The sequence below is a fragment of the Acartia tonsa genome, chromosome 3, assembly GCF_053477335.1.
Source record: "Acartia tonsa isolate MP-2025a chromosome 3, ASM5347733v1, whole genome shotgun sequence".
Taxonomy (NCBI): domain Eukaryota; kingdom Metazoa; phylum Arthropoda; class Copepoda; order Calanoida; family Acartiidae; genus Acartia; species Acartia tonsa.
Genome location: NC_137262.1, coordinates 38314078 through 38331384, shown reverse-complemented (window position 1 = coordinate 38331384; position 17307 = coordinate 38314078). Strand labels below are relative to the sequence as shown.

Here is a 17307-nt window from a genome sequence, read left to right as displayed (position 1 = left end):
CTTTAACGTGTGCATATATAAATATGTTGTGTAGACCAAAGCATGGATATCTTGACCTGAGTGGTCTTAGAATTAGATCCAATTTTTATGGCGGGGAATCATCCCAAGAACCTTACTCTTCAGAGGATCTTGACTCTATACCAGGTTAGTTAGATACACTCATGGATTACTATGCAATGAGAAAGTAGTCATATATAGATTTTTTTTTGTTATAAAAATACCTTTTAATTACTATTAGTATAGCCAATAGAATGGCATAATTGTACTATAGGCTAATTAAAATAAAGTACTAATACACTGTGATCTATTTTTGTAACTAACTACAGGAGGTTTTGCCTGCCTAGCCCAGCCTAAGTGTCTCTTTTCTATTGATTTCTCCAACAGACATAAAATTGAAGAATTAGTGACACAGGGAATAAACAAAAGTGTCATCTTTCCTGTAACTAAAGATGGAACTTGTCATGCAATAGCCGCATGGTTCACTCTCCATCTGGATGAAACTCAAAAGTTTAGCACAGCTCCAAGAGGTTTAGGCCCCGGAGGGGCAGTGAATCACGAGAAAACTTGTTGGCAGCAGGCAATATTCCCCACATCACCCAGCAAGACAACCAGTAAACAATATGGCAAATTGTACAAGGAAGTATCTGAGATTAAAGCTACATTTAAGATTCATAATCATGTAGAGTTTGTATCTTATGAAGTGTCAACTGCAGCTGATCATGAGCCAGCTATTAATGGAAATGGTTGTGCCTCAAGATGGGAAACTAATGGGCAGGGGAATAATTCTCAGCTGGTTGAGTTACCTTCATCTTCTATCAGGTAGTTTTCAATCAGTAATAAATTTTTTTTTTTATTTTTCAATGGATATAGTTATATCCCCACCCAATAATTCTCAAATATCTAAAACTTCAACAGATAAACATATCAATAATTCAAACATGTTAATTAATCTTTAATCTTTAGATGGTCGAACTGTGATAAGTTAGAGCAGGTCGCCCAATGGTTGGCCTACTACGCCTCTAACTCTGAATCTGGAGTCAACTGTGCCAATATCCTGGATTTAACTGGAGAGGTATCTGTGTTCAGCCTTCAGCTGGCTAAAACTTCTCCAGGTTAAGTATTTAACATTAATCCTATTATATAATATAAAGTAGTAAGCTTTTTTGTCAGTAGCGAGAGATCTTGCCAACCGCTGAACCGACATGGTTCTCCTTTACTGTGATGCTTCTTATAGGTTTTGAGATGGCTTTACTATTTTTCTGCCATTCCATATCCTTTATATAACCCCTAGATGCCAGATGCGCAGCTGCTAATATTGATAAACTAGTAATAGGGTGTACATTTTTATATGTTCTTCGGCTAAGACAATAAATAAAACACTTAAAATATTATATGCAAACATAATTAATGAAGAGTTTATTTGATTATTTAAACTTTACACAAGTCTTGGGGCGGTATTTGGTTATTTTTCTGTCACATCTGTACCTTACGAAAACAAACAAAAAAGCAAGGGATGTATTTGATAGTAGATAAAAATATGCGCTACTTTAAAATTTTGTTGTCATGTTAAGTTACTTATTTCAGGTAGCAGATTTACCCTGAAGATGGATGTTGGCGAGGGACAACGGGGAAAAGTGAGTTGTCTGTTGGATGTTTTGGCAGCCATAGCCAAAGCTAATCAACTTTCATTGAACAGATTTTCGTGTATTACAGGTAATATTATTTCAAGTAATAAAATGAGTTGTAACACCAAGGAGGGAGGGGAAATTGGGCAGTTAATTACACTGGTAGTTGGTACCCAATGTTATATATAATAAAGTTTTCTTATTCGTTGGCCTAACAACATAAAGGACTTGTGAATTGTGATTGGTTGGTTCAAAGTTGAGTATCCAAACGTTTCAACTAAATCATAATATTCAGAAAGGGGTACTTTTGTGTATCATGATTGGGGATGAGAATCAATTTATACATAGTCGCCGTTATATAAATTGCAAACTTTAGTCATTAACAAAAAGAAAAAGTTTATTTAGTTTTTATGAACTTTGAAATTAAATTTTAAATGTTTTATAAATGTAAAATATACCTAAGAATTACAACTTTTGCTGTTTTTACTAAGCGGACATTAAGGTTTGGATAAGAAATAGTATTTTACTGTTTTTTTCTATGTAAGCTTGATACAGTGTTTAATAATAATTTACTTCATGCTTATCAAGTTTTGACACCTTACTAGTGTTAATGTTCGTTTGTTCTATCGTTTGATTTTAGAGCTTCGCTTTAGATAATTTTAATTTAAAATACATTTTATGTAAGTTTATCCTTTTAAAATGATAAATATTTTTAAAATATATTTTAGAGTTACCTGAAAGCACCTCAGAAAAGTTCAACCTCTGCCTAATCAACCCAGTGCAGCCCTGCGGGCGGTTGGACCAGTCTGTAATGCTCAGCCTACACCAGACGCTGTCCTACTTGGTGCCCAGACAAGGCTTGATACTTCCCCATAAACTCCAGCTCTGGGCCCAGGTTTTTTTTTACATTTTTAAAATTCAAACTGTGCGGCTTGTGTTAATAGTAGAAATATTTTATGCATACCGTTTTAATCGTCATAAACTTTAGTTTTTGGAACATAGAATACCACTTTTGTGTTATTTGTAGTTTAGGAGCTACGTTGAAAAATGTGGGAAAAGGGTTGAAAAGTTTTCAGTATGTTGGAATATTTTACCACATAGGTATCTATTTATCTATCCTAGATTATATAGTGCGGCCAGCTGTGTGATCCATTACATTTAAGGAGTACTATATCTCTTTATTTATCCATCTATCTATCTAAATATCCAAATTATTTATCTATCATAGATAATAGAAAGTGAGCAGCTATGTGATTGGTCACATTTGCGGAGTAATGAGCCAGTGTCTGGGTTTAGAATTGCTGATCAAATAAATATTTTGGCCGTCACACATCAACAAGATTTGAACTATCAAACTATGCAGAAGAAAGGTATATATCCATCTAACTTTAGTTGTATTTCAATCTAATCGTCTTTCTATCTATCTATCTATATATCCCTCTATCAATATCTTAATCTATTTATATTATTTCAATCTAATCATCTTTCTATCTATCTATATATCTATCCCTCTATCAATATCTTTATCTATTTATATTATTTCAATCTAATCATCTTTCTATCTATCTATATATCTATCCCTCTATCAATATCTTAATCTATTTATATTATTTCAATCTAATCGTCTTTCTATCTATCTATCTATATATCCCTCTATCAATAACTTTATCTATTTATATTATTTCAATCTAATTATCTTTCTATCTATCTATATATCTATTCCTCTAACAATCTCTTTATCTTTTTATATTTTAACTGTAACCTATCAAAAAGTTTTTAACTGATAAACAATGCTAAAGCAATGTATTTGTTAACCTAACTATTTAATTATCAATAAACTTACTCCAATGTATTTATCCATATGATTACCTATCGGTCTTTTAAATTTTTGTAATCATTAATTCATCGTTTTATTACACAATGTTTAGGTATTTTTTGTCAATATATTTCATTCCTAGGTAAAACCTCCCAAATAAGATAAATTATTTTAACTTTATGTTATGATTTAATCTTTTCAATATCCTTATGATAAGTAACAGGATGTCTGTCTGTTTGTCTGTGTGTGTGTTCGCTTCTAATCGAGTTTTCCATTACAGGGTAACTTCTCATAGGTTTATAACTATTTTGGGGGAGGGTACTACCACCCTCTCAAGAGAAATCTCCCCCAGAAAAAATACCCCCCCCCAAAAAAAAAAAAAAAATTCATTAAATTTTTTAAAATAAAATTAAAAATGAAGGGTACACCCGCACCCCCAAAAAAATCCCCCTTCACAAAATATTTTTTTAAACTTTTCTTTTTAAATCTAAAAAAATGGGTTTTAGAATTCAACTCCCCCCTCCTTAAGTGCCCCTAGATGCCTCTAGGGGCGTAGCCGCTAGTTAGAGATATAAAATTGCTCATACACTTAATAACCTATTAATCTTTTAATTTCAGTGTTAAGTGAACCATTCCAAATCAGAGAAATCAACCTAACCAATTTCTCCATGGAAAGAGAGTTTGTCTCAACAAAAGTTGATATTATTGCATCAGGTTAATATTTAAATTCTCCTATAATGATAAGCTTGCAAAGTCTGAATTTTACACATAACAATAAGTGTTCTTTATCCTATTGCCAGGGAATGTAAAATTATACTGGTACCCAAAGTTTTATAAACACTTTAGCTCAGTATTTTGCTTAAAGCTTATGTTTTTTTATGAAATCTTGATTGGTTGGTTCAAATTAGCAGGAGTGTCAAAACTTTTCAGACAATAATTTCAAACTACAGAGATTTATCAATTTATCGTTCATTGTCTTATCCCTTTAGATCCCTGACTATTCGTGAACTATAAACAAAAATATTCATTTGTAGGCAAGGCCCATGCAGTGATATACTGGTTCATAATGGACTATGGATGGAATTTATACCTATCTACCCTAGAATCTAGTGCTTTTAGTCAGGTATGGACATCTTTCTAGCTACTTTCTATCTATCTGACTATCTATGAGTGAGTTTATATCTATATATCATAGAATCTAGTGCTTTCATCTTGGTATAGATATCTGTCTAGCTATTTCCATCTATCTGATACTCTACGGATGGAATTTATAGGTCTACCTTAGAGTCTATTGCTTTTAGTTAGGTATAGATATCTTTCTAGCTATTTTCTATCTTCTACCCGCAACCCACTGGTCTCTTTGCCAACCATCAATCTTTTTAATGGATAGTTATTCATTTTTTTTTGTACAATTTACTCTTTTTATTATATAATTCTTTTTGTGTGACCTAATTGAGCTTATTTTTAGTGTGCTTTGATGTGTAAAGAGACACCTGTTGACAATAATGAGAACTTAGAAGTTTCTGTTCAGAGTGAGGAGGGGTTACTATACTTTCATGTCAAGAAATCTTTATAAAAAGACATCCTAGTTTAAAATATTGACTAAAGCTAAAATTGTGGGGTGATTATACGTTGTTAATTTAAAATTTTTGTGATAAGTTTTGATATATTTTGAAATATATTTTTTAGATTCTTTTTTTTACATTCTTTTCATTTGTGCTGACGATAATCTAACTAATCTGATAAGGCAATTTATCAAGTTTACAAGAAGAAGAGAAGCGTCTTCTGAGCAGTACAGATAGACCTTCAAACAAAGTTATACAGTGAAATATGCACATTGGTTAGCTATATCTTTACACAAATTTCAGTCATCTATATGGAATAGTATCTGAAAATTCACGTTTCCCCTATCAATTTCTAATGTGTATAGGAAAGGACTAATGGACATTTTAAAAAATTTCTCGTATTCATTCGAAACCGGTGGATTAGAACCGGAAATCTGTTTACGATACGATACGAGAAATAACTATATTATATATCTTGTCCATCCAGAATTGCTTCGTTACACGTTTTTTTAAATTTTATTGGCAAGAACCTGCAATAGATTTCTTGAAAAATGTCGACCGCTTGTCTTTTAGATAATACAAGACTCAATTCTACATCTATATACGTTTATGTTTGTTTTTAGATAAGCTACATTAACATTTAGTCATTCTAGTATTATCTTTCTATTTTATTTTACTATAGAAAAAGAAGAAAAAAAATCTATGCAACAATTGGTCAAATTAAATAAATTTAGTATTTGAACACATGTTCAACTGATTGTTTAATATAATATGAAGCAAAATCGGATCTAGTGCCGTTCACGGCAAAATGTTCTTGGTATCGATTATCTCCTAAAATCTATGAACTTCAAAGATTACGAGCATTCCAACTGGTTAACATATATGTTATGCCTGCACACAATTTAAGCAATAAAAGAAGGTTTACAAATAATCGGGAATAACCATTACTCAATAATGTCCAATTATCTTGCACCTCACTTGAGAGGGGAGTTGAATCCCAAAACCCAATTTTATATGATTTAGATTTTTTTTTTGAGGGTAGTGGGGTGCCCCCCACATATTTTTATTTTAGTTCTTTTTTTGGGGGGGGGAGGTAATTTTTTTATAGAGGCGATTTCTCTTGGGAGGGTGGTTGTACCCTTCCCCAAAATAGTTATAAACCTTCCCGAGGCCTATGAGCAGCTACCCTGTTAAGGAGAACCCGATCGGTTAGCGAGATCCTTCGTTACAGACAAACAAAGAGACATCTTGTTACTTTATTATAAGGATGGTTGCAAAAATGTATGAATAATATTTGGGAGATAATTTTCTCATGGTATCTATGGCGTGCAAATATTTACAAATTGAACAACAATCTCCGCCTAGAAAGAATGTGAGAACTTATTTGTCTTTAAGGTTTATATAGAATAATATTTTGGGTATAGCGTCGGGACATATTAATATCCACTGGATTAGAACCGGTTCTCAGCAGAACTGAAAATTATCTATAGTATCGTATTACAGATAATTTCCCCCCAATAATAAAATTAATACCAGCTTAATCAACTCAGGCCTTCAGCTTCAGTCCTCTAGTACACAACTTACTTGGTCTGTCAATCTGTTGGTTATGCTTTGAAATATTGTATAATTTTTATTACGTTTCATGTCTCATTTTCTGTCTAAATATCCAGAGCATTGGGTTAAGTAACACACATTAGACAACCCAGACATTTGATTACAAGACTTATGTCTGAAAGTACTTTTTTGGCTTAGTCATTCCCCCACTGCGCATACTGTTGAAGTAACGCGCCTGACATATCTAAAGTATTTACCTTCTTAAAGTCTTTAGTATGGCGTTGTGTGGTTGGGACTCTAGCCCGTCAGCAACCTGAATAGATACCATAATTTCACTAATTAAAATGTTTCTGATAAATAAAAAAAAAAACAATCTCAGTTCTTTAACTGACAAATTTTTAAAAAGCTTCCTACATAAGAGAAATATGATTTGATCAGGAATAGAATTGATTAGACATGAAAGTATAGAACAGAGACGGCATCAGCTTAATGTAATTCTCCCTTCAGGGCAGGTACCCTCAATAGCCGAGTCCTTACAAAAGAAAAGAAAATTGGTAGAGGACGAAAAGGGTTCCTGCCACTTAGGGCAGTTTTTTTCTTCTGGATTATACATCTATTATTTAGACAAAAAATTAAGGGGGTTAGTGGGTAAAAGTTTCCTGTGCACGCAACAGCTTGGATAAGTAGGCTATTATGTTAAGATAGCTCAAAATGGTTTAACTATTTGGGACTTTTTAAATAATGAAATAAAAATTAATTTACCTTGTATACATGTTTAAGAAACTCTTTTAAATTTTCCTAGATAAAATACAGTATATTTATTTATCACATCGTATTATAGACAGCTTTCAGTGGATATAAAAATGAAAAATTTATAAGATTAAAACAAGTTTTGTTAGACCCGGTTTTTAAATGTTAGTGATCAAAATTGTCTGTAATTGAATAATATACATGATTTTTCAGTATGGCTGAGAACTGGTTCTAATCTACCGGATATTAATTGGTTTCGAAGCCATACTGGAAAAAAACTTTATTGACAATAACTTTATTTGACTAGAAAAGATGGAGGTATTACATATTTTGTTCAGATGTAAAATCCCCAGCAGAATCTATTCCTGAGAATTTGGGTGGGTCCTGTGTTGTAATTATCAGATCCTTTTCATACCATAGTTGACGAATAATTTTTTTTCAGGGATCTAAAGGGATAAGACAATGGCCGATAAATTAATGTTTATATCCAATGGTACACAAAATTAGCCGCTCTTTAGATTACATTTAGTGGTTAAATCGTTTGGACACTCAATTGAATGAACCAAAATTTAATGAAATTCCCCATAGTTGTTAAGCGAAAAAATAAGAAAAGTTTATTAAAAATTTTTGGACTAGTGTAAAAAAACAGTCAATGTCCCCTCCTTCCTGTATTTTTTAGTGATGCTACATAAATGTAACCAAATATTTAGGCATTAAAAATCTTCTAAGCCTAATAAATTTTGAACTGAAAGGGCGTAGGGGGGCAGAAAAAATAGCCTAAAACCATCTCGGGACCTATGTGAATCTTCGTTGAGCTCAATCAGTTCTGTAGTTATAGAAGTCTTAAGCTTCACATGAAAAAACCTTTAGAGGACGATAAAATGAAGTCTCTTCTATTTATATATATGCAATACGAATGGTTAATGGTAGATTAATCTCTCTGCCTAAAACCTATCCGTCTGGAAAATATTTTTTTGCTGTTTTTTTTTTTTTTAAACACTTCCTTTTAGGGAGGGTCGCAGATCGACGACGGAAGAATCTTGTTAAGGACGACTTGACAATTTGTCATCTTGGAGGGTTTTAAACGTACAGTTTTAACAGTAAAATTGAAGTCTGAAAGAGACCTGAATTGTACAGTTATATCATGATATTCAGGAGTATTAAGATCCAAGTTTTTCTAGTAAACATTTATGTAATATTGGTTTGAAAATCCTTTTAACAGGGGGAACCAATTGTAAGCTTCCTTAGTAATTGTCAAATGATACTTTTTAAAGTAACTAACACATATAATTATACCCAGTGCAGTGTTCGAGAAAAATCCTAACTGACCTAAAAACTTATTCTAATTTGAACAGAGCATCCTTAAATCTGTTCTCCTTTGAGTGCCATACAATTGTTGATAATGCAAGTGTCTTGATTTTATTTAGATTTTCATTAAAGTGATAATTCCAGCTGGCTAAAATAACGATACACCCTCTCCTCCCCTACCTTACTACTGGTTGAACTGACCAATGAATGAGGTCCATATTAGCAACCAATATTGATGACAATTTTTCTCTGTCATTATATCCACATATTCTATATCCATTTGTCTATGACTAGAAATATAAAGTCCACTCAGTGATACAAACTATGACATTAGATTGTTTATAACAATTTACAACCCATATCAAATTACTTTAGTTTCATCCCATATGTATTTTATTTCAGGCTTGTGACAAATTAAATATTTTGATTTAGACTCATGATATGAATGAAAATATTATGGTCAGTTTTACCACATTAGCAAGGTAATACAGGTAAAACACTAGTCACCATCTGGCCCTCAGATGCCCCACAAGCTAATCTCAACCATGGGATGAAGGTCATGTCTTATGTCCTCTGTGTATCCTTAGGCACAATTGAGTTACTAAAGAAAGACACTTATATTACAAAAATTTCACCATAAATGTTAAAATGCAAGGAATGTAAGCATTTTTACATTCGATGTTGTTTAATCCAACAGGAGTATCTAATTTTCCCAAGAATATTTCTAAAATTATTAATATTGCTGAAATGTTTTTAAAACCAAAACCTTAACATTCAAAATGTTTTTTAAACCTAATGAAGGTGTATCAACTTTTTTGCTTTTTATTTAAGATAGCTAGCCGGTTCTTTCAGTAAGTAGTAAATGTAAAATTTTTCATAGAATTCAGATATGCAATCGGTTTTTTTGTAGACCTCTTATTTTTTAAGTAATTAAGTTTTTTTTAAAAATAATTAAGTCGGTTTTAAGGTACTAAAACGCAACAAAATAAAAGAAGAAAATGGCCAGTATGAACAAAAATAGTAAATAATTTGACACCTTACTTTTAAAATTCTGTTGAGTAATTATTGAAAAAATCTATTTTTTTAACCTCGGTTTAATAAAAACTTTAGACCTAAATATTTTCTCAAACAGACATAAAAAACATGGGTTCATATATACCTTTAGAATCAGAAAAATATTACGAATCTATTCTAAGCAAAATTGAAAAAGTTTTATAAAACTATAATGAAAAAATAATTTTATTTTAAGAATCATAATTTTCGGCTTTAAAGGGTTAGCTTGAACCAAACCTGAACCAAACCTAAACAAAAGACAATGCAATGTAGCAGATATTTTTTAAACACAAGAAACAATACTGTATTTTTAACTGCATTGTTTTGAAGTTTATAAACAGACTGATGCATATTTGTTCATAATTTTTCATTCTTTACATGTTCTTTAACATCACTATATTTATTGTAGTATCTATTGTATATATTGTATGAACGTTCTCCTTTTTTACTGGCAATTCTATAGGTTAATTTTATAGGTTGAGCTTCCCGATTCGTCAATTTTTGCGATTTGTGATTGGCTAATTTAGTAGTTACAATTCTTAAAATAAACTTTTTATTTTTTCTATTTTTTTATTACAATTTTTTAAAACTTTTTATTTATTGTTATATTTCTTTGTATATGATAAAAGCTCAATTTTATGTGCTTAAATAATTTAAAACTATCCTTAACAGAGTTGACTGTAAAGAACACCAGAAAAGTGGTCTGAATACCTGAACAAGGTAAATTCTTTTAAAGGACTCTCTGGCTGGTTGTTATTTGTAACAAAGCCACTGGAATTGGTTTTATTTTAATTATCATGGTCAAAAACTTTGAAAAAGTTTGGTCATGTTTATATAACATGGGATCGAAGTATAATTTACATTCCAATGTCCCCTTCCTACCTGATTTATATAACACATTTGTTGTTTAACTTTAAAATCTCCCAACAGACGGTTATTTTTCAGAGAGGGAGGTGACGTTTGATTTTTTGTTACACCAGTCCTTAAAGTTTTATAAGAATTTTTACTTTGGGGACTTATTATGATTGGTTGTCAATTAAGTTGAGGGTCCAAACGTTTCAACCACTAGTTTTAATCTGCATTAGGAGTAAGTTTGTGTATCATCATTGAGGATTTACATAAATTTATTGGTTATTGTATTATCCCTTTAGATCCCTAATCATTTTTACATAGATAACAGCCATTGATGTATATAGAAACTCTTTTTTTGGTCATATTCGGAGAACATTAAATAGTTGGAGCCTCGCGTTGATGAGATTGAAAAATTGTAGCAAGAAGGGTTATGAAGTCGTGACTCCCATGTACATGTGTAAGTAAATGTGTTCACATAAAGTGTACAATTATTTTCCATAGTGCCTTAAAAACCGATTAATATCCACTGGGTTAAAACGGTTTCACAGTCATTCTGAAAAAAATACATGCTTAGCACCGTTTTCCTCGAATGTAGCACAGGACTTTGGACACTCGAGGCCAACAAAACTGGTTTTAATCTTATAATTTTTATCTTAATATCCGCAGAAAAGTTTCTATATTATGATAAATAACTATTACTCTTTAAATAGCTAATTACAAGAAAGCTTCTTTTGGCAATTGTTGGAAGAAAAACTTCTTTTTTGTCGGGGGGGGGGGGGTGCTTGTTAATTAGGGAAAGTTTAGGTAACATCCCCCAAAATAATCCTTTCATTCCAAATTTTTTAAACAAAACATTAATTCTTTCGCGAGTGGTTGGTTCAATCCACCAAAGTCTAAAAATTCAGCATATTGGACCATTCGCAGTTTTACTAGCAGTTTTGTATAGTGTATATCTTCACTTAGAGAGCCCGGAAGTTGTTTGGGGATATGAATACCAAGAGATTTAATATATAGAAAGTATAGATACCTAATCCCTAAATTAGACCATTTGTAACAGAGAGTAGGAACAATCCGACAGCCTTATTGGTTAGAAAAGTGTCATATTTCATTTTGTTGCTAGTATCAGTAAGAATCATGAACATAGAAACATAAACAAGTAGGTATTCATTTTTTATTTGGACGGATTTTTGGGTGTCCATCTAGCGTATTAAATCTTTTGAGAATATATTTAAGATTGGTTTATAATATTTTGAGAAGATATTATCTCAAAGCTGAAAAATCATGTATAGTATCGAATCAAAGAAAATTTTCCACAAATATCATTTAATATCATATAAATGATTTAAATCTTTTCATTTTAAGAGTTGTCTAAACTCCGATGCGATAAATAACTATTATGATTTTTATACTTTTGAAAAATTGTCTACAATACGATGCTATACATAATTTTTCAATATGGCTGAGGACCGGTTCTGGTCCAGCGGTTATTAATCGGTATTGAAGCCATACTGAAATTTTTTTTAATTGATTTATATGTAGTTGCTCAACTTGCAAAACATGCGATTTTTTAAAACAAAATATTATCCTTTGCATATTTTAAATCTTGATGTATCTTGAAATTGGTTCATAACCTTCTTCAGCTTCCGTTTGCAAAGTCATCTTCTCTAGCAAAATTAAAACCAATGAAATCTTAAATTTTCTATCCATATACTAAAGTAACAGGATGTTTGTATGTGTGTTTGTATGTTTTTACCGAATTATCTCGCTAACCGCTCAACCGATCGGGTTCTCCTTAACAGGGTAGCTTTTCATAGGTCCCGGGAAGGTTTATAACAATTTTGGGGGAGGAGGGTACCACATTTTTTTTCGTATATAGACTCCTACGCAACATAGATAGGTATCGTATTATTTTTAAACAAAATCAAACATTTAAAGTGCCACTAGAGGCTTCTAGGAGCGAAGCAGCTAGTTTCTTCATTAAATTTTCAATAGAGGCGAAGCATTTTCAAGCCAGTAACTGTCTACAAACTTTATAAGCAAGGATGACAATATAGCGAAGAACTAAAACTTCATGGAAGGACAAGCTTTTTTAAGCATTACCGACAGACTTACGGACAATGTAAATTATATACTTGATGCTCATTGATATAGGAAATCTTCACCAATAATTTGTATACCTTTAATAGCTGTTGGGAAAAGCAGCAGTAGGTACAAGCTTTAATGTCCTTAGTTATGACACAGCCTGGACCGAAAATCGAACCGTTCACTACAATTTAGCAGGCAGCTTTGCTACGGACGCAAAAACAAGAACAAATTAACCACAGAGTTTTATTTGTTTCATTAACAAAATAGGTAAAATATAAAAAAAACAGGAGTTTTAAAAACATTGGAAGTAATAATCTAGATGGAGAGTAATTATAACATATTTACAATATCATACAACATTCACGCTTATATTGTCCATTTTAACTTTAAAAATGGCACTCACAATTTTTCCATACAGTAAAATAAAAAATATCAAAAAACATTCTTTAAACAGAAAATATTTAAAATATAGAGATACAATATTAAAAAAAAGATATGAAATGAATTTGTAATTGTTTAGGTATAGGAAAGGAAAGTATACTTGAAAAAAAAGTTAAATCTAATTAGATGGTCGTGTTTTTGGTTCTAGGGGGATGTCAAAATTTTCGGGTGCGCTTCACGCACCTCATGCCAAAACCCTTTGCACGCCATTAGGTTTTTCAGTATACTTTCCAATTCCAGAGTATGGCACGAAAATTTATTTATTTTCGTTTGGAGATTTTTTATAGTCAAGATTTTGAAAGTTTTTAAATTTTGAAATTTACGCATTTTTCATAAAAAATAAAAGAAGTTATTGAACCAATAAAAACCTTTTAAAGCCTTAACTTTAAAGAAAAAAGTAAAGAAATACTACAATAATTAAAAATAGAATATAAAGAAGTAACAGAAAAATATTAAAGCTTTCGTTTGTCATGTGAGACAGAGAAAAACAGAGTATATAAAGAAAATTAAAGCTATATACCAAAGTTTTAATATTAAAAATTTAAAATTATACAGTATTGATGTAATAGTTATAATATAAAAGGCCCAAAAAAGTAAGAAATATTTTTTGTTTATGAATTTTGGATTTAAACAAAACATTTGATAATTTTCCAAATTTGGCCATTAATTGATATAGGAGAGGCGAAGCCTCTCAATAATTTATTAAAGCTGCATTACCATAGACTTAAAGCTTTCATTGTTCACTAGAAACGGTAAGAGATTTATCACTTAAATGTAATACATATTTATTGTATTAAAGACAATTTTCCATGGGTAAAAAATGAAAAATTGTGAAAATTGTCTATAATACATCGCAAAACATGGCTCAGAACTGGTTTTAATCCAGCAGAAAATCATTCGGAGCCATACTGGAAAATAATGCCCAATATCTGACTAGATATTTTTAATTTTGCCCATTTTTTCGTAGATTTTTTGGAGTTCTAAATTCTTCGTTTCTTATCGTCATAGTAATCGTAGTAATCGAATTCTTGTTCGAATAGTTTTTGATCCGAAAGGAAAACTTTGACAATTTCTGTGACAGATTTGGGGCGTACAGTTGTCACCTCCTGAAAAAGAATATTAAATAAAAATTTCGGAATTAGGATATTTTATGTCTGTCTGTCTATTTTACTTTTGTTTGTCTGTCTATCTATCTGTAAGTGTATCTGTCGATCTGATTGTTAGTCTTTCTGCTTGACTGTCTGTTCTGTCAGTTAGTTGTACATTGTCTGTCTGTTTGACTGTATGTTAGTCTGTCTGTTTGTGATTATGTCTGATGCCTGTCTGTATCTTTCACTAATTGTCTGTCCTGTCAGTTTATCTGTATGTCTATTTATTTTTCTTCCAGTCTGTCTACATGTTAGTCTATCTGTCTTTCTGTTTATCTGTCTGCTTTTAAGTAGCGAAGCTACTCTATAATTCACTTTGTCTGTCCGTCAGTCAGTCAGTCAGTAACGCTATGGGGGAAACGTGATTTTCTCGGCTCCTATTAGAGAAAGACAGCTGAAATTTTAAGTGAAGATTACTATGACATGTGCGCATCTAATCTATACATTGTTTTGTCCATCTGTCTAATAATTGGGGTGCTAGATCGATTCCTAGATTTTTACTTTTTTGCAATTTTCTCAATTCCTGTTCAAGATGAATGGCTGGAATTTTCAGGGATTAAATAAATTTAAATTCTACATATTTCCATCAAGTTTTATTAAAATGCCTTTATTGGTTGGGGTGCTAGATCGATTCCTAGATTTTTAGATTTTCTTGATTTTTTCGATCCCTATACAATATAGACAGCTGAAAATTTCAGGGATTGAATAAGTTTAAACTCTACATATTTCCATCAAGTTTTATTACGGTACCCTTATTAGTTTGGGTGCTAGATCGATTCCTAGTTTTTAAAGTTTTTGTGATTTTCTTAACTCCTGTTCAAGATAAACGGGTTTAATTTAAAAAGGTTTCGTGATTTTTATTATTGAAGTTTTTTATAACATACTCTATAGATCATTTTCCCCAGATGTCTATACATAATTTTTGAGCTTCGCTACTTATGGATGTTGTCATCCTTGTTTTCTGTTTTCTCTTTTTGATTGCTTATCTGTCTGTCTGTCTTTCTTTAGACTTAGCTAAGAGTTATATTACATGCTTACCTACATCTGTCTGTCTGTCTGTTTGTCAGACTGTTTGTTTTTCACTGTACATTAATTAGGACAATATTTACAACTAGCTAAGAATTATGTTCCAAGCTTACCTTAGCAATGCTACCTACAGAAGAATCTTCCTCAAAATTAGATCCACTACAATATAATTATTCTTCATTAAATTGTTTTTAATTTAAATATTTTATTTTTCAATTTACAGTTGAATTAATTGATTAGTTGGTTTACTTCTATGATTAGACTAAAGTCAATTTTTTATATATTTTTTGCTTTGCTTATTGTAATTTGTTTTAACACATTAATCGTAAAAAAGTTTAAGTAAGTTTTGTGTATATAGATCAATAAATGAGGTCCATATTAGCAACCTAAATCAACGACAAACTTTTCCTGTTAATTTATCCACGTATACTATATCCGTTATGATAATATATAGAGCGTATATCTAGAGACGGCTAATAAATCAAACACAAAAGTACGTTTGACCATCTTATAAGGCCTATTAAAATGACCAGCAAAGCATAGTTTTTAAAAATGATACATTTATGTTTGAATTTTCATATGTTTGTTGATGTAGTTTAGCCATATATTAAATTGTTGTAATATTTGTTAAATCTTAAAAATGGGTCTAAGAAACTTTTTCTAGTATGGCTTCGAAACCGATTAATATCTACTGGGTTAAAACAGATTCTCAGTCATATGAAAAATCATGTATAGCATCGTATAACACAAAATTTTCCACGAATATTAAAATAAAAATCCTGAAATTAAAACTTGCTAGCACGGGCCTTTACTTTTTTATATTCCTCTTAAGAATGGCAGGTATTATCTTCAAATTTTCAAAAAGTAATTTTATGTAATTAATCCCTACTGCAAATGGCCTTAATGCATCTGATTAGCTAAGGTGCATATGTAACAAAAATTATTAAAAATATATCCTCGAAAGATCTTCCCCTAAAGGTGTTTCCGCATTTTAACATAAAAAAAAATCAAACCAGTTTTGTTAAACCTGAGGGGCCGAAAGCCCGGGGTAACAAAACTTTGTTTATAGGCATGCCAACCGGCTACGTACGTCCCTAGCTTCCAGGGGCTCTGTATTCGAAGTGGTAGAAGGGAGCTAGAAAATCGCTTAAACTATCTCAAACCTTAAATCTGAAAATAAAATATCCCTAAACCATCACTAGGCCTTTGTGAATCTTCCCTTAAAAGAAAATCACAATCACTCAGTAGTTATTCAAATCTTAAGCTTCGGATAAATAGATAAATAAAGCATAATTTTGAGTAAAATATTGTGCTGTTACTTTTGCAATACTTAGGAAACACTTTGCCCCCCAAAGATAAAATATTTTGACAAGCAAATTAATTTAAAATATTAAAATTTTGCAGTAGATTTCATCTTAAAAAGATTCGGCGCATCAAATTTATCTGAAAATTAGATAATTATATCAATAAATTTTAATGTAAGGGGAGTGCTGAGTATTTTATGCTATAAAAAATCACGCAACCTTGTTCATATGAATATAATTTTTTTGCTACTATACTATTGTCTTGTATTGGGTTTTATATATGAAGGAAAAGTCTAAAAGACTTATTTTTAGAAATAACTAGCCTAAAACCATCCAGAAGCTATGTAAAGCTTTTCTAAATGGGTTAAGGGGTTAGCAAGATCGGAAGGGATAGACAAAATAATCTACTTTATATATTAGGACTATCTGTTCATTAAGACCTCAAGAACAGCAGCCGCCATTTTGTTCCAAAAAGTTTTTAAAAAATAACTATGTTTTGAAGTCTGTTTTTTTATGGTAAGGTTTTTTTAAAAAGATTTTGGAAAATACTTGTCAGATTGAGTGTACTTTTTCGAAAAGTTTTTGATAAATGTCTTGGAGGTGTTCTTAAGCAGGGAGTAAGGGAGGGGACAATGGGCAATTAATTCAATTTAAGATTTTTCGCTGAAAAGCAATGAAAACCAGATTTATCAAGAAAATTTGACCCAAAATTGTAAAGGGATTATTGTAATATAATTTAGAACAAAATTAGTTCTAAGAAAAAATCATTTACTTGAAAAT

General features: G+C 31.2%; 2 protein-coding genes across 2 annotated transcripts in view; one reads left to right on the top strand and one right to left on the bottom strand.

The window, feature by feature from the left end:
• The first annotated feature begins 1 nt into the window (after position 1).
• Positions 2-5136, top strand: LOC145314074 (protein arginine N-methyltransferase 9-like). Its single transcript, XM_080153821.1, has 9 exons — positions 2-144; positions 327-819; positions 964-1112; positions 1585-1713; positions 2354-2520; positions 2854-2995; positions 4060-4155; positions 4476-4564; positions 4910-5136. Exons 1-9 carry the CDS (start codon positions 24-26, stop codon positions 5015-5017), a joined length of 1494 nt encoding a protein of 497 aa, XP_080009947.1. The 5' UTR covers positions 2-23; the 3' UTR covers positions 5018-5136.
• Positions 5137-12837: 7701 nt separating this feature from the next.
• LOC145314073 (uncharacterized) overlaps positions 12838-17307 on the bottom strand; it is a 38533-nt gene continuing 34063 nt past the window's right edge. The window contains exons 10-11 of the mRNA XM_080153820.1: positions 15337-15382; positions 12838-14155 (exon numbers count right to left, since the gene is read on the bottom strand). Coding sequence (XP_080009946.1) covers positions 14030-14155; positions 15337-15382 — 172 coding nt within the window. The 3' untranslated portion in view covers positions 12838-14029. The remainder of the gene's footprint in view (positions 14156-15336; positions 15383-17307) is intronic.

Excerpts from the sequence above, each read along its gene's own strand:
- LOC145314074 (XM_080153821.1), top strand. The coding sequence starts at position 24 with ATGTTGTGTAGACCAAAGCATGGATATCTTGACCTGAGTGGTCTTAGA. Across the intron at positions 145-326 it reads GGATCTTGACTCTATACCAG|GAGGTTTTGCCTGCCTAGCC; the intron begins GTTAGTTAGATA and ends AACTAACTACAG. Across the intron at positions 2,996-4,059 it reads TCAAACTATGCAGAAGAAAG|TGTTAAGTGAACCATTCCAA; the intron begins GTATATATCCAT and ends TTTTAATTTCAG.